The 19044-nt window shown below is 35.0% G+C and overlaps 1 protein-coding gene across 1 annotated transcript in view; it reads right to left on the bottom strand.

Annotated features, from left to right (window-relative positions):
* The window catches only part of COG5 (component of oligomeric golgi complex 5), a 313042-nt gene that overhangs the window by 162149 nt on the left and 131849 nt on the right, over positions 1 to 19044 (bottom strand). Inside the window, exon 7 of the mRNA XM_012812313.2 lies at positions 15730 to 15860. Within this exon, the coding sequence (XP_012667767.1) occupies positions 15730 to 15860 (131 nt within the window). The remainder of the gene's footprint in view (positions 1 to 15729; positions 15861 to 19044) is intronic.

Raw genomic sequence — 19044 nt, 5'->3', positions numbered from 1 at the left:
TAAACCAGTAAATCACTCCCCAGGTAGAATATGTATTTAATAAAATTAGCCTGATTTTCATGTAAATTGAAGATAATAAAAAGCACAGCATCTTAATTGTGCACAATAATTGGAGAATTACAAAATCGTCCAAATTTTATTTATGAAGAACTCTGAACACCTTACAGATAACAATTATATATTGGGCCAAAATATTTAAGGCAGTTTATAATATCTGTGTGCATATGCCCTACCAGGATATGCACTTTTGATACTTTTCCTGGAGACACCACATGCCTAGAACACTAAACTTAATGGAGCTCCATGGGAGATTACAGCACTAAAGGAAGAGAGAGTCACATTAAATAATGTAATTTAAAAGCAAAAATTATATTAGCTGCCTTGGTTATGATTCAGAGCTTAACAGTGGCTTTTCTGATTCAGTAACATGCAGCCCACTACTGCTTGATGTGTACTTCTCAGCTAACCTAATGTGATTATTTTAGAACCTGTTAACAATCAACAGTCAACAGTGCATAACCCAAATGAAATTAAGATATTAAGAAGAACATTTAATAGCATATGATCTTATCAATAAGAAATCAACTTTATTCTGAAAAGAGACCTTTATTTTGAAAAGAGGCAGAAAAAGGAAGAGGATCTATAGAAAGGCAAGGGAGGAAAACGAGAGAGAAGAGAAAAGAAAGGAGAACATGGGTTGGAAAAAGGTTCTACAGGAAGAGAAGTGGCACACAGACAGCCTACGAAAATAAGGAAAGCGTACAGGGATGATTGGTATCGAGAAAAAGACATTTTAATTTCTGAATTTTTCACAAAATAAATCTGAAGAAGGCAGTTTAAGAGTTCATGGTTTGGAATTAAATCGAAGTTTTTAAATGACATGGATAATTATAATAGCATATTCTCATTGTATTAGAAAATATTAGCTAATATTTCTAGGGCACTAAATATGTGTTCAACAATAAATTGAATTTTATAGGAAAAGAAAAATAAGGGCAAATTAATGTGGCAAGCCCCCAAATCTAAATGTTTTATAAAATTTTAATCTAAATATATAAGTATGGCTTATTATTTAAATACAATATAACATATGAAGCCATTCTGGGCTTTACCAAAGATATTTATGGCCTGTATCATGTATTAGCTATTCCCCAAAATTCTTTTCTTCCTTATTACTGGTAAAAACCTAATTTTCTCTAGAAGTGGCAATGTTACCTACCATAGGCAATAACTCATGATTAGCCTAAGCCAATGCTGATAATTCTATTCTTTTTTGCCAGATATTTGCTTTGAGAGTCTCCCTGATAGCTAGGCTGACCACATGACCCAGATCTGGCCAGTGGGACATAAGGACAAATCTGCTAAGCCGATTTTGGGGAAGGATATAACACTGTCTTTTGGCTTGCAGCTGGCACTGCTGAATTCCATACTTTGAACCTAGGAGTATGGCAGCTATACGGCAAGCACGATAGGACAAACAAGAGGACGCTAAGCTATGACGGAGTAAAAAACAACCTGAATCCTTAATAGCTGAAACAATGTTAGCATCACCTACATCCAGATAAATCCATTGGTTAAAACCACTATCAATCTAGCTTGTTGTTACAGTTCAAGCAATTCTCAGACAGCAACAAACTGATTGAAACACAAAATATAAAACACCTTTAAGGAAAAAAAAGGAAGAAAAGCAAAACAAAAGTCATACCTCATTTGCAACCACTGATTTTGACTATTATACAAACCTATTCCTGTGTAATTGGTAATGACAGGAAAAATTTGAATATTTTCCCATCATTTTTAAAAGGAAATGCAATTAAGTGTAATCAAAGATTCTAAGTTGGTGAATGAAAGTTTTTCTTTACAAAAGAATCACAAGCTAATTAACACAGAGGAATAACAAAAATAGAAAATCATCCTTTCATAATCTCTGACCAAAAACAATTTTTTTAAAGTTATAGGTAAAAATCATTAGTAGAAGTTAAAACAATTAGGAGAAAGATTGACAGGGAATTAAATCTCAAGATGCCCAAGTATCCACAAATTCATAGTGAAGTAACTCGGAGGAAAAAGTCTTTTCAACAAAGGTATTCAAACAGCTGAATATCTCTATATAAAAAAGTATTGTACATAAAAATTAAACTTAAAAGATAAAGTTATAAAACTTCTAAAAGAAAACATAGGGAGAAAGCTTTATAACTTTAGGGTAAGCAAAAATTTCTTTTCAAATAGATAAAAAAAAACATAGCTAAACTGTACTTTATCAAAACTGAAAAATTTTTACTTTGCAAAAGACAATGTGGTGGGGGATAGAGATAGATTAATGTCTACCAACTTGCCAATACATAAACAAAATGAGTGTATCTACCAAATGGAATGTTACTCAGCACTAAAAAGGAATGGACTCCTTATACATACAGCATATATGAACCTCAATAAACATGCTAAGGGAGAAAGGCTAGATACATAAGATTATCTATTCTATGATTGTGTTTACAGGAAATACTTAGAAAAAGGAAAATCTATCAAGCCCCAAATTATAACCTATCAAGGTTAGTAAGTGCCTCAGTTTGGAAGCAACAGGAGGGACTGACTACAAACAGGCACAGGGAATTTTAAGGAGTGACAGCAGTATTCTAAAACTGGGGTGAGAGATGGCTGTGCAGCTGTATAAACTTATACAACTAATCAAGCTGAACACTAAAGTTCATAACAATGTTGCAGTATATAAGTTAGACCTTAAAAACAGAGCTAATAAAAAAAAAAAAGGAAGCCATATGCAATGGGAGAAAATATTTATAATACACACAGTATGTACAACAAAAGATTTGCATCCAGGATATATTAAGAATTCTTACAATTCAATAGTGAAAAGACAATAATCCTTTAAAAATTGGACAACAACACTTCACTATTAAGCATTTGAAAAGTTGGTCACAATAGTTATTGAGAAAAGGTAAATTAAAGCCACAATGAGAATCTCTTACATATTCACTAAAATGGCTAAAATTAAACATATGCTGATACTAAGACTTGTACTTGAGTGTTCATGTACCCTTCTTTACAATTGCCCTGAACTGGAAATAACCTAGTGCCCATCAATAGGTGAATGGTAAATGTACTCCATAAAATATTAATATGTAGTAAAAGAGGAACAAACTACCAATGCAAATCTCAAAATAATTAGATTGAATGAATAAAACCAGATATAAGAACATAATTGTATAATTCCAATTATATAAAACTATGGAAAATACAAATTATAATGACCCAAAGGGGATGCCTGGGTCTTCATTTTGTACTGAATTATAAAATAAAAAATCTAGTATGTACTACTATAATAAAAATCCAGCACCAGATTGCTTAGATTAAATAAAATCATACAGAATTATCCAAACACACATTTTTAGGAATTTTTAAAGAAATTTTTAAGGAACAGAAGACAATTGCATAGATTGGAAGGAAATTACTAAATTTTAATCAAACAGCAGTAATAAATTCTGTAGAAAATACAATAAAAGCTTAGTCAGTTATTAAAAAATTATTTACAAGGCAGAATGAAAATAATATGCCATCACTGAACTGGAAAACTATGGAAAGCAATAATGCCAGAAGACCCTAAGGCTAAAAGCAGGCAAATAATTAGATGTGAATCTACACTGCAAGATGGCAATAAAACAAAATAATAAAGCAACTGATGTCACTGTAGGTTGCTAATGACAAAAGAATTAGCCAAAGAATAAGAAAATAACATCTATATAAAAACGAGAAAAACAGTACAGTGCTACTTTACTATTTGGTATAAAATAAAAAGAGAGAAATATCATATGGTAATTGAAATACTAAAAAGAGGAAAGGGTAAATGGAAGGAGGAAGAAGAAAAGAAGGGAGGGAAGAACGGAGAGAGAAAAAGGTTAAACTCCCCACCAAGAGGAGGGTCATGGTGGTTCATGCCTATAATCCCAGCACTTTGGGAGGCTGAGGAGGTGTACTGCTTACGCACAAGAGTTCGAGACCAACAGAGCAAGAGCAAGACTCTGTCTTTACTAAGAATAGAAAACTTAGCTGGGCCTTGTGGCAGGTTCCTGGAGTCCCAGCTACTTGGGAGGCTGAGGCATGAGCATCACTTGAGCCCAAGAGTTTGAGATTGCTGTGAGCTATAACACCATAGCACTCAGAGTGAGACTTTGTTCCAAATACATACATACATACATACATACAGTAAGTATCCACTAAGCAAGCATAGTTATTTAAAGTGGAGATCAGCATACAATTTCTTTAAAGTGTAAGACAGTGAATATTTTTAGGCTTTGCATACTACATATGGCATCTGTTGCATGTTCTTTGTTTTTTGGAGGTTTTTTCCAACCATTTGAAAACATAAAAACAAATCTTAGCACTTAGGTCATACAAAAATAGGCCACAGGCCCCAGTTTACCAGTTCCTCATTTTCAGCATTAAATGAGAATTCAAATTAACTGCCATTCAAATTTATGGATAAAACAGAAAGGATATAATAAACAAGTAAGATTAAGTATTAAACAAAATAAATGATTAGCTTTAAAATATCTTTTAAAATTATGAAACACTATGCCAGCACAAATTAAAAACATTATTGTTTTGTTTTGTTTTAAAGATAAGAGTTGGTCTCACTCTGTAGAGCAGCCTGGACTACCGTGGAAGAATCATAGCTTACTGCAGCTTTGAACTCTGGGCTCAAGGGATCATGGGATCATTCCACCTTAGCCTCCAATATAGCTGGGACAACAGGCATGGGCCACCACACCCAGCTAACTTAAAAATGTTTTTCTAGAGACAGGGTTTCACTATGGTGTCCAGGCTGTTCTCGAATTCCTGGCCTCAAGCGATACACCTGCTACAGCTTCTTGAGTCACTAGGATTACAGGCATGAGCCACTGCACCTGGCTTAATAACATTATATAACAATATAATGCCTTTAAAGAAAAACTGCAGAAGAGTAACTTTTAAAATTATTATCTATTCATGTCATAAATGTATCTAATTGAATGTCAATGTACCCCATCTCAAGTCTCTATTATATCTAAAGAAAGCTAATAGTGATTGGGGCAAACAAATATTGGGTGAAACAATGGTAAATTATCAATTGAAGTTCATAAAATAAAGGAAATAAACGAAATTTAGATCTGTCTAACTTTAAAGAACTCTTACTAAAATCATTCTTTCAAGTTGTTTACTGTGTGCCCATAAAAACCTCAAAACTTTGTACAAGAGCTGAAAATTTACTGAAACTCTGTATTTAGCTAAGTGGCAAAAAATATATTGGGACTAAATATACAAAAGAGTTGTCAGAGGCTCAAATGATGCGATTTGTTCTAGAATTCACGAAACAAGCCAGAAAAACTTGTAGCAGCTAAAGACATGAAAGCTAGACATCTTAAAGCTGGACAAAGCAACTGAGAGAACCACTGCCAGTGTTTGTTAGGTCCTTACGAGAAGGAAGCGATCATAAAAGAAATGCTGACTGCTGAACTACTATAGTTAACTTCAAAAGAAACCAATGTGTTCAACTTTGCCAGGAACTACTTTTTGAAGCCTATAAAAAGGAAAATAAAATGTTTAACTTCCACAGATACCATTGAACACATGTATTTGATTCGTATCCTTACTTTACTAGAATTCAGAATTTTCAACTATAAAACTAAAAATAAAGAGTTCGCAATATCATACTCTCTTATCATATGCCACATAGACATTTATCTATTGAACTTTAATTCTACCCTGTTACCTTAGAGAACCCCTATCTGGACCATGTTGTGAGGGTACTATTGCTGACAACTAATAAGCATAGGACCCTGGGCTTAAACACTGTGGTTTTCCGCTTTAGGGAAAAGGCAAGTTTATAGATATTTAGTTACTATCATAAGGAACATTGCCACAGGGGAAATTATAGCCAGATACTAAACTCTTAAAGAACTGAACACAGAGATCCTCTTCCCTGACAACTTCTAAAGGCAAGTAAGTACAGCATCTACCTCCATCCTGAACCTGCAGCAAGTCTCTTGCTTGTTTACTGGGATAACTTATAATTCATAAGTTAAAGCCATCTTTCTAATTAAAATGTCATCATTTCACTGTGGGGGCCTGGTATCCATAGTGATGCAGGAACTCGTCCAGATTAAAATCTCTATCACCTATTTTTGAAAGCTAGTTTAAGCTTGAGGTAATGGAGTCTGTTGCAATCCTGAAAAAACTATGGCGTCCTCTCTCTTTCTCTGTCTGGCTTCTGTCAGTGAACGATTCCAAGAGTCAGTAAAAAACAGAAAGAGAGGAATGGGATTCAGCAGAGCAGCAAGTAGTCTGCATACCCAGCCCCACCCTGTGACAAGGACTACCTATAAATTGAAGAATGGTTTTTCTAATGTAATAATACACCATGCTTCCCCAGAAGATGTGTTCTAAATCATCTGTCTTTCCAAACTTTTTGTAAATACAATGGTAGTAGTATCACTGTACATTTTTCCATACAGAAATAATAAAATGTTTGTGAGGTCAGAAGTTTACTTACTTTTTGTAGAAAGAAACAATAGCTCCTCTATATCTAAATAGTCATTTAGTATATGACACTGAAAACAGAAATTGTATAATACTATAGTAGAGTTTTTGTAATACTACACAGCTATTTAAAACCTACAAATGAATACACTACACTTAAGCAATTAACTAGGATAAAACAGTAATGATGAAAAGGGTTATCTGCATTTACTAAAAAAAAAATTTAATTTGAAAAAGAATGATAAAGTAGCCGGGCGTGGTAGCTCACGCCTATAATCCCAGCACTTGGGGGGCCAGAGGCAGGTGGCTTGCCTGAGCTCACAGGTTCAAGATTAGCCTGAGCCAGTGTGAGACCTTGTCTCTAAAAAATAGCCAGGCATTGTGGCGGGCAACTATAGTCCTAGTTACTTGGAAGGCTAAGGCAAGAGGATCACTTGAACCCAAGAGTTTGAGGTTGCTGTGAGCTATGATTCCACATCACTCTACCAAGGGTGACCAAGTAAGACTCTGTCTTAAAAAAAAAGAAAAGAAAAGAAAAAGAAAGAAAAAGACTGATAAAGAAATTGCACTTTTCTTTTATGAGTTATTTCAAATAATAAAGGAATAGCTACTGTCAATATTTTCTCACTGCTATAACAAGTATCATAGATTGGGTGGCTTATAAAAACCAGAAATTTATTCCTCACAATTCTGGAGGCTGGGAAGTTCAAGATCAAGATGTCAACACACTGGATGCCTAATAAGGGTCCACCTTTCTGGTCATACTAGGACATCTTTTTGCTATGATCTGTCATGGCAAATGGGGTAGTGAGCTTTTGTAGTCTCTGAGTGAAACAAAGGGTGGTTTGAGAGGAGAAAGTTTACGGACAGTGGAGAAGTCTTTTATAAAGACAATAACTCCGTTCCTGAGGATTCACCTCTCAAAGGCCACTTCCTAAAACCACCAGCGTGGTGGTTAGAACCTCAACATATGAATTTGGGGGGTCACACAAACATTGAGCAGCCATGCAACTAAAGTGATAACACACCTGTGAATTATAGGTGGGTGGCTCTATTATTATTACTATTATTATTATTTTAGTAAGGGAAGAATACAATGAAGCAGAGGGAATAGCATTTCTTTCTTTAACATGATTCAATTAGACAATAATAATTCCATGAAAACCTTCTCATTGATTTATCAGCCAATAACCAAATCAACTAAAATCAATGAAGACAAAAGGAGATGGAGAAATTTTGGTGTTCTTAACTACTGATTTTTACAACCAGTAAAATTTGTACTAAAGACTCTTCTGCTTTTTAAGTTTTATAATTTACTAATGTTGAAAATGATGACCATCAACTACATACTCAATACAAAAGGATCATCAACACTCTCGAGAGAGCAAATTAATGTCAATTCATTATTAAATGTAAGTGATGATATGATGTACTTTTTCAAAAGCTGCTTGTTTACTTACTATCTCTTTAGGATATGAGCCTGCAAAATACCACATGAATGTAATAGTACTTCACAATTAAAATGCTATAATTCTTTTGGTCAGTATTTGTAATTTTTTTTTTTTTTTAGCTTTTCAGCATAGGAACTGTCTGGTAGGTAAATATTAATTATGTTCTTTACTATTTTGATGATTGCTGGTAAATAGGAGACTATAATTTGAGAATGAAATACACATAAGCTACAGTATTCATTTTAATACAAAGTGGAAAGAGTATTCCAGGCGTAAAAAGAGCACAAGGGAAGGAAAATGGGATGTGAAAAACTAAAAGAAAGCTTGTGAGAGTGAAAAGCAGAGAACACAGGGAGAGTGCCATAAGATGTGCAGGTTTCAAATGCAGATGAGGACATAGCAAAAGGAAATGAGTGAAGATGGAAATGAGAGACGGAAATATCAACAAAGTTCCAAGAAAATAGGAGGCATAATGGATTTAGAGCACAGGTGGTATGAGAGGCCTCTCTGTGATGTGGAAATAAAGAGCATCTGCTCAGAGTAAAAAGGGGGGTAAAGCGAGAGGGGAAGGTTGAAGAAGAGAAAGTCTAAAATAGTATTTTCAGAGATGGAGGAAAGAAAGTTGGCCAGAGAACAAAATTTCTGAAGAAAACTGAAAGACCAGTTTGGATTACTCATCATATGGAGAGTTCCTAAAAAAAAATTTATGCTATAAAAATTCCCTTTTGAACATAAATTGCTTCACAAATTGTCAAATAATTTTCAGTGTAATTATTTAACAAAATTAGAATAAACTGCTTGGTCTTATTAAAGAAAAGGGGAAAGGAGGAGCCCCAGCGCTTGCCAGCTACATAATCTTCAGTTAATTTCCTAACCTTTCCATGTCTTTGTTTCCTTAACCATATAGAAAGTGGATAATTATATCTTCCTCACAGATCTGTTATTACAACTGAGATAACAAACGTAAAGTGACTAACACAAAGTGCAGCAAAGAACAGGCCTTCAATAAAGGTTAGTTTCACTCTTAATTCCTAAACTGCCTGCTGACACAGCTGGGTGACATCTCTGTCTTGTTGCTATCCAAGAAGAAAAGGCAGTAGTGCCAAAACACAGGGGCTTTCCAATAACACCCTGGTTCCCAAGAAGCATTAGCTCAGTGACATCATTATTAACCGAGGGTTTAATACGCTCAGCTCTGAAAAGCCAGAAACCTGACTTTGTGAGAGACATAAGTCTGAAGAGGACAAAGGTAACTAAATTCATAAATGAATGATGCTATCAAGGTGAGTAACAATTTACACATAAGAAATAAAGTAAACTGTGAATTGAACTTGAATGTTAGTATTGGCAGAGTATTGTAGTAGAAATCATCTCCCTTTAGGAAAATTATAGAGGAAGCTGCCATGGTCTGAGTGTTTGTGTACCCTCAAAGTTCCTAAGTTGAAATCCTAACCACCAAGTGATGGCATGAGGAGGCAGGGCTTGGGGGGCAGAAGGGGATTAGTGGATGCCTTATTAAAGAGGCTGAGAGAGTTCTTTGTTCCTTCCACCACAGTGAGAAGGTGCCACCTGTGAACCAGAAAGTTGGTTCTCACCAGATATCCACTCTGCTGCAGCCTTGATCTTGGACTGCTCAGCCTCCACAATTGTGAGGAATTTCTGTTGTCTATAAGTCACTTGGTTTATGGTGTTTTATTACAGCTGCCTAAACAGACTAACAAGCCAAATTATCCCCCAGAAGATTACTCTATATATCTAAATAGGACAAAATCAATTGGACAAGATTTATCATTCCACATCTACCCATGTAGACACATATTACTTCAACACTTTTTCTTCTTTATCTTTTTAACTTAATCTCATTGATTAAAAACAGGCCACTGGTTAAAAATAACAGTCATCTATTTTAATAGAATATTAATTTCCTAAAAGTTTGTAAGACTCTTAACTTTTTAATATGAATTTAAAAACTGAAGCAAAGTCAAATTAGACAACTGTTAAAATATACACAAAACAATAAAATGTCTAAAGTATACTATACTTAGGAACAGCTATTCTGAAAAATACTTTCTCTTTTGTACTGAAAGTTGTTGAAGAATTTTAAGTGATAAATGGACATGATTAGATAGATACCCCTTATATTAAGGTCATTATGGACACAGTCCAGCTGTTATGGAAATTAGAGACAAGGATAGGAGACTACTATAGTAATCACAGTGAAATGAGAAGACAGAAACTATCAGATTAGACCAAGAGTCAACAAGCTATGTCCATGAGATGAATCTGGCCTATCATTTACTTTTATCAAGTTTTAATGGAACATAGCCAAGCTTTATGACTAAAACTATAAGGCTCACAAAGTCTAAACTAGTTATTTTTCAACCTTTTCTATCTCACAGCACACTTGAACCTATAGTTACTACAGCACACTTAAACATTGATCCAAAAAAGTGTAAATATATATATATATATATACTTACTGTACTTTGAACTTCTTCCAAATATAATTAATGATCTTTAAAAAATTTCAAGGCTCACTTAAGATTCTTTCACAGTACACCAGAGTGCCACAATGTACAGGTTGAAAAGTCACTGGTCTAAGCTATTTACTATCTGCCCTTCTGCAAAAACTTTAGACTAGCTGATTCCCAAGTTTTCTGGGTGAAGGGTGCAGCTCTATAGCAGCTAAAGAACATGTAAGATACATATGACAACACTGGTTTTTGAAATTCTGAGGTGGAGAGTCACTGCTATGTCTACATGGAATAATACAGATGATACTAAGAATGAGCTTGCTGAACATACATTCTGGCTTCCTTTTAGTATGCTTTTGCTATCAAAGTTTATAGTCCCTACCTTCAGAAGAGTCAAAAGACAAAACAGAGGGCATCCATTTTGCTGATCTAGATAATGTCTGACGAAATATGACTCTGAAGCTTTCAACTGCATTGAAGGATAACAAAACCAGTGGGCAGTTTCCTGACATGGAAGAAGTAAAATGTGCCCAAGTTGCCCAGTTCTGCATAATACAGTAATTACACAAAACTCAGATTATAGCCTTTTTCTTGAGTCCACTCAATAATATCCTATAATATTTCCCTGTCTACTAAAACTCAAAAGCAAACTCAGACTAATACAAGCATCTTGTAGGCAGGCAGATATACAGATCCGAAGTTTAGAAAAGAGATCTAGGATGTAGATTGAGATTTAAAAAGTTATCAGCAAATGGGAATGTATGATAGGAATATATAAGATTATCAAGGAAAAGTATTTAGAGTAAAAAGAGGTCAAACACATGTAGGCAACACAGACATTAAGGAAGTAAGCAGAAGTTGTTAAGAAGAGGGAAGAGGCTGGGTGCAGTGGCTCAGGCCTGTATCCAAAAACCTGGGCCTCCCAAAGGGGTGGATTGCCTGATCTCTGTTGGAGACCAGCCTGAGCAAGAGTGAGACCCTGTCTCTACTAAAAATAGAAAAACTAGCTGGGTGTTGTGGAACACCTATAGTCCCAGCTACTCGAGAGACTGAAACAAGAGCATTCCTCAAGCCTAAATGTTTGAGGTTGCTCTGAGCTAGGATGGCACAACAGCACTCTACAGTCTACTCCTTTTTTTGAGACTGTCTCAAGGGAGGAGGGGGGGAATGAATAGGGAAGAGACCAAAAAGCAATGCCAAGAGAAAAAGGTGGGAGGAGAAAACAGGAAAGACTAGGATTATAGAAACTAAGAGAAGAGGGGGTGTCAAGAAGATAAGATAGTCGCCAATGTCAAATATTTGATATAAGTAAGTAAGGTCAAGTCCTATGGGAAATTGGGAGTTCACTAGAGACCTCCCTTAAAAATGTTTTGAAGGTTGGCTCGGCACCTATGGCTCAAGTGGCTAAGGCACCAGCCACGTACACCCAAGGTGGCGGGTTCGAATCCAGCCTGGGCCTGCCAAACAACAAGGACAGCTGCAACCAAAAAAAAAAAAAAATAGCTGGGCATTGTGGCAGGCACCTGTGGTCCCAGCTACTGGGGAGGCTGAGGCAGGAGACTCGCTTGAGTCCAGGAGTTGGAGGTTGCTATCAGCTATGATGCCATAGCACTCTACTCAGGGGGATAGCTTGAGGCTCCTATCTCAAAAAAAACAAAAAAATGTTTTGAAGGCATGTTAGAAGCCAGAATAGTATAGGCTAGGGACTACATGAGAAGTCAAGAAAAAGAGACAGGAAGGGTAGTAATTCTTCCAAATGGTTGTGAAATAGATTTATTTATTACACAAACAGTTAACACCAAAGATTCCTTTTTCTTTTAAGTGAGAGAAACTTTAGTATCAATATCTCTGTATGCTGCTAATAGAAAGGGAAAGGCTGAAAATTCAGATGAGCCAAAGAGCAAAGTACAGATCAGGGCAGCAAAGGCAGTGGAATTTAACAGGAAGGACTTTGAGAATTAAGTTGGCAGGAAGATGAAAAAATTCATGCCTCATAATCTTGATTTTCTTTGTGAGAAGTTAGATAAGATCATCTTCATTAAAGGTTTACAGAGAATAAAGAAAATTTAAAACCATTTGTGAAATGGAAGAGGGAACTAGACATAATAAAAAGTAATGGGAGCTCAGGTGCATTTCAGAACCATAAATTTTAGGTACATCAAGCTTACAGTTGTCTGTTTTTTTGTTTCATTTTTGTTTGCAAATATCACCACGAAGGTAAGTCTAGAAGCAAAATAGAGATATGCTTTCAGTGATCCACACATGGCATTTTGCTGTGCAAGATTAATAGGAAGGCAACAGTGAAAGAATGTGAGGGTATCTCTGGGAGCAATGGTGACTAGTGCCAGACCTACAAAATCAGAAACTCAGGCTGTTAGGTTCAATTATCTGTGTTTTAACAAATCCTCTCAGAAATTCTGGTGGGCTAAAGCTTAAGAATTCCTAAGTTAGGAGATCTTATATCAACTTAATATAGAAAAATAAGTAGAGCCAGAGAAGGGGACAGACGTGGCTGACAGAGTAGAAAACTATCAAGTAATAAAAGCATTGCTATTCTAGAGCAGTTAAAAGTTTGATGTTCTATATGAATATAAGAATTGTGAGTTATAATAGGAAAAATGAGGAACTGAGAAGGAAGAAAAAACAGACATCTACAGACAAAGAATAAAACACTGAAAACTTACATCAAATGCTAATGAGACAATATTCAAGGTTGATAATGGGAAAAGATGCTAACGTAGAACAGAAGGGAACTAGATTCAAGTTTAGGCCAGTGGATGTCAAAGAACTGTGAGTCCACTGTATGAGAATAACCATCTCCGTTGATATTGATAACACCCAGAATGATGAAATTTGAACTAGAGAGAAAACAGTACTGCCTAAATCATGAGATGGGAGAAACAGGTGTTAGGAGATGAAAGCAACCATTTGAGGAATGAGGTATATATTATAGGAAGTCAATTCCTAGTATAAAACCCCAAACAGGAGGGAAGGTTACAGAGTCAAATCCAGAGGCTACTTCTTAGGAAGGAGACAGTTTTTTCTTGTTTAATTTAGGGCAAAAATTTTGGTTAATAGAGTTGTCTTTCCCTTCTCTTTTAAGGACCTAAATAAGGCATCCCTCTTATTTAATGTAGAGAAATTATTTTTAACAGGATATGCATTTTATCTTCACAAGGAGACCTAGAGTTAAAACATAATTGACAAAATAACTAAAACTGATCTCTAGTGTTAGAAGTTAGGGAAATGGTTACCTTTGGAGGAAGGGGAGATAGCAGTAATTTGGGGAGAGGGTAAAGAGACTCTGGGAGTGATGTAATATACTATTTTTTGACCTAGGTTTTGATTTTGCACTGTGGTATTTCATTCTATAAGTACATTTATGACTTGTTTACTTTTAATTGTGTAAATAATATTTAATTCGAAAAAATTTTTAAAGTAATTGATTCAGTTACATTTTTATAATTACAGCTAGTTAAAAATCAGAAATCAAGTACGTACATTCCTGATTTAGAGACCACTTAAAGAATTGAGTATTAATAACATTATTTATGTCTCTACAAATATACAAAATAAAATTCCTGATTTGAAAGATATAAAAACAACTCTAAATATTAATAATTATAATTGGGTTCAATATCATTATCAATATATTGATTCTAACACCTTTAGATTTCTTGTAATTCAGACAATTAAGCATCGGGAAAATGGTGCCTTAGGTAAAATCTCAAGTCAAAATTTATTTTATTTTTATTTTTCATTATTATTAGTACATAATAGTTGTATATATTTATAGGTCATGTAATATTTTGACATAGGCTGACAATTTGTAATGATCAAATTAGGGAAACTGGGGTATCCATCACTTCAAGCATTTACCATTTGTGTTAGAAATATTCCGATTCTACCGTCAGTTATCCAAAATTATACCATAAATACTGATAATTACAGTCACCTCATTGTGCTACAGAAGCTTAGATCTTAATCATTCTAACTCTATTTTTAGTACCATTAACCATCCCTACTTTATGTTCCTCCTCCCTCCCTGCTAGCTACCCTTTCTAGTTTCTGCTAACCATCAGTCTACTGTCTTTCTCCATGAGTACAATTTTTTTTTTTAATTTTAGCCTCTACATATGAGAGCATATAAAATTTATCTTTCTGTGCCTGACTTAATTCACTTAATATAATGTCCTCAAGTTTCATCTATGTTGTTGCAAATGACAGGATTTCATTCTTTTTTTGTGACTAATATTCCATTATGCACCGAAATTTCTTATATCCATTCATTTGCTGATGGACACTTAGGTTGATTCCATATCTTGGTTATTATGAACAGAATATTTCTTTGATATAAGTGTTTCCTTTCTTTTGAACGTATGCTCGTATACTTGGTAGTAGAATTGCTTGATCCTATGGTAGTTCTATTTTTAGCTTTTGAGGAAGCTTCATACTATTGTCCATTGTGACTGTACTAATTTACATTCCCACCATACTGTGCAAAGGTTCTCCTTTCTCTACATTCCTTCCAGCATTCAATATTACTTGTCTTTTGAATAAAACCCACTTTAACCGGGGTGAGATGATATTTCATCATAGTTTTGTTTTACATTTTTCTGATGATTAGTGATGTTGAGCTTTTTTTTTTTTTTTGCAGTTTTTGGCCAGGGCTGGGTTTGAACCTGCCACCTTTGGCACATGGGGCCAGTTCCCCACTCCTTTGAGCCATAGGCACTGCCGGATGTTGAACTTTTTTCATAGGCCTGTTGGCCATTTTTATCTCTTTTTCTGAGAAACATCTATTCAGATCTTTTGCCCATTTTTTAAACTGAATTATTTGCTTTTTTCCTATTCACTCATTTGAGTTTTTTGTATATCTTTGTTATTAATTCCTTGTCAGATGGGTATGTTGCAAATATTTTTTCCAATTCTATCGGTTGTTAAAAGGCTTAAAATGAGTAACCTTGCCTTGGACAAAGCAAACACATTCAACAGGTATTAACTAGCTATTTATCTGCACATACACATTATATAAAATATATTTTAGGCTGTATACATTACACATTAACTATCTTAGATCTATTTTACAATTAAACATATTAAACATGTATTTAATAAATTTTCCTCATATGTGCCCTACTCTCCAGTTTAAATTGTGGACATACATCCTTACTCATAAACTGAAGATACCTCTTTCTTTTTTGAACTCAAAGTCAAATGTTCATCTATGTTATGACATATTTTTCACATTAAAAAAGTGACATTTTTATTACCTGAGTCTCCACACCTTGCTCTAGTAGGCGCTTAGCTTGATTTTCCACTTCAAGTCGAGCTCTTGCAATAAAAAGCAGATCATGTTCTATTACTTCTATTCCAGAAAGATCTATTCCTTGAGAAAGATAATCTGTTTAAAAAACACACCAATTTAAATGTTTCAATATTGAATAAATACCAAGGTATCAAAATATCATATAATTTCTTCCAAAAAATACAGATTTGCTATTGAACACAGTTCCCTTTCAAATTTTCTACTTGGGCCAGGCATAGTGACTCACACCAGTAATCCTGGCACATTAGGAGACTGAGGTAGGTGGATTGCTTGAGCTCAGGAGTTTGAGGCCAGCCTGAGCAAGAGTGAGATTCCCATCTCTAAAAATACCCAGGCATTGTGATAGGTGTCTGTAGTCCTAGCTACTTAGGAGGCTGAAGCAAGAGGACTGCTTGAGCCCCAGAGTTTGAGGTTGCTGTGAGGTGACAAAGTGAGATTCGGTCTAAAGAAAAGAAGAAACCAAAATATTTTCTATTTAATAAATAATCTTACTCCGGAACTAAGTGTTCCAAATAAGACAGAGTTGGTAAAATAAGAATAAAAATTATGATTAGAAATTCAAGGCAATGTTAAGAGATTATATAACAACTAGTGTCTAGTTTACTTTAATGTAAATAAACATCTTGATATTTTCAGAAATTTCTCAAGTTGTAAGTACAGTCAGGATTTTGCTTCTTTGGTTTTAAGTTTCCTTATGTTGCCCAGGCTGGAATGCAGTGGCTATTCACAGGTGCTGTCTTACAGCACAGAATTCCTGGGCTCAAGCAATGTTCCTGCTTCAGAGTAGCTGGGGCTATAGGCACATACCACCAGGCCAAGCACACAGTAGCTTTAATTTACTATTATTTTTGAGACAGAGTCTCACTTTGTCACACTTGGTGGACTGCTGTGATGTTATAACTCACAGCAACCTCAAACTCTTAGTCTCAAATGATTCTCTTGCCTCAGCCTCCTGAGTAGTTGAGACTTCAGGTGCCCACCACAACACCCAGCTATTTTTTAGGGACGGGGTCTTGCTCTTGCTCAGGCTGGTCTCAAACCTTTGAGCTCGAGCAATCCGCCCACCTCAGCCTCCCATTGTGCTAGGATTACAAGTATGAACCACCACATCCAGCCTCATGCAAGTAGTTTTAAAAGTTATTCCATAATAAAGTGAGGTGCAGTGGCTCATGCCTGCAATCCTAGCACTCTGGGAGGCCAAAGCAGGATTGATTGTGGTTAGGAGTTTGAGATCAGACTGAGCAAGAGCGAGACCCCATCTCCATGTGCCTGTAATCCCAGTTACTTGGGAGGCTGAGGCAAGAGGATCTCTTGAGCCCTGGAGTTTGAGGTTGTAAGGAACTATGATGACACCACTGCACTATGGCCAAGCAACAGAGCAAGACTTTGTTTCAAAACAAATAAAAAGCCAAAAATGTCCTCTATGGAAAGAAGTATGGAGACTCCTCAAAGAGCTAAAAGTAGACCTTCCATTGATCCCATCATCCCATTATTAGGGATCTACCCAGAACTAAAAAAAATCATATTACCATAAGAACCCACTTGCACTAGAATACTTATCACAACTCAATTCACAACTGCCAAGATGTGAAACCAACCTAAGTGCCCATCAACCCATGAATGTATTAATAAACTGTGGTACATATGTATGCCCTGAAATACTATTCAGCCATAAAAAAGGAGACTTTATATCCTTTGTATTTACCTGAATAAAGTTGAAGAACATTCTCCTTAGTACAGTATCACAAGAATGGAAATCCAAGTACCCAATATGCTCAATACTAATATGACGCCAGTGGATGGACAAGTATAGCCCACACAAGAGAAAAACACAAATGCAAGTTGGGGAGAGCAGAAGGAGGGGGAATGGTCAGCTCTCCCCTAATGAGTGCAATGTAAGGGAAAATGGCACACCTCCTGGGTGAAGGGCTTAATTACAACTTAGACTTTATCTAACAAATGCAAACAATGTAACCTAATCCTTTGTATCCTCATATTGATCTGAAACCAAAAAATAAAATAAAAATAAACTGTTCTCATATTTATCTAATAAAAAAGTCCAACATTTGGAGAATGATTAATAAGTTATGAAACCTTAGTATTTTGCCCTTGCCAGTTTACATGATCACCCATATCTAATATAGTAGTTATTTATGATGAAGGATATTAGTGAGTGAAAGAAAAAATATATGGAGGAATTTACCCTATAGAATTATATATACAAACTTGTATGGCAAGAGGTATAAAAAGATTTGAGTACGATGTTAATAATAGTTATCTTTATAGGTTTAGTATTTGGGTAATTTTTAACTTTTAAATTATTTTTGTATACTTTAGATGTATGTAAGGAATAAAGGTTAAGGTTTAATTAAGGAGTTCAGACACAATTCTACAACTCATATATTCTGTTTTAACAAATTAGTTATAAAATATAAAATTTATTTAGGTAGAAGATGACTTTTAGGTAATAAATATCAAATGTATTTTTCACTTTATTTGCTTAAACTAATATTTTATCTTTATTCTTACTAAACCATACCCTGAACACTCACATACCAGCATAGTTTACTTAAGCTGGACTACAACATACTACCTAGATCAAACTACATTAAAGTATCCAGCACAATGCTAACTAATCACTTAGCAACACTCAAATACCTGCTGATTGAATACTACATGGTTAGTTCTAAATAAGGACAAAAGAAAATAATGCAAAGAGCAGTTAAATAGTAGTTATTGCTAATTGTATGTCAACCACAGCATACAGTTCTTAAAATGTGTGTGTGTGATATGTAAAACCACGCCTCCCAGGTGGTGTGCTGGGCACCGTGACTTACAACTGTAATCCTACCACTCTTAAGAGGCTGAGGCAAGAGGACCCCTTGAGCCCAGTAGTTCATCATATGTTCTTTTTAAATCTATCCTTTTAAAATCTACTCGTGAGTTATTTTATTCTTGTTTTTATTTAAATTATACTATTCATATTAATTTCTTCATTAACATAGAATTAAATATTTACCCACTTTACTGTAAGTTGTTACAAATATCAATTTTTGATAGCTGTCCAATATTCCAGCAAGTGAAATGAACCAAAAATTTATTTAACCTTTTCCTTAAGATGAAATATTTGTTACTAATATAACTACTTTAAATAGCACTGTATATAAAGATATTAAATATCTAGAACTATTTCCTTGGGGAAGAATCAAAGAATGGTTAGATTAAAGCAATACTTTTATGACTCTTTTTTTTTTTTTTT

The sequence above is a fragment of the Otolemur garnettii genome, unplaced genomic scaffold (assembly GCF_000181295.1).
Source record: "Otolemur garnettii isolate 467f Iridium unplaced genomic scaffold, OtoGar3 scaffold00005, whole genome shotgun sequence".
Taxonomy (NCBI): Eukaryota; Metazoa; Chordata; class Mammalia; order Primates; family Galagidae; genus Otolemur; species Otolemur garnettii.
The sequence above is the reverse complement of the archived record's forward strand: the minus strand, read 5'-3'. Positions and strand labels throughout refer to the sequence as shown.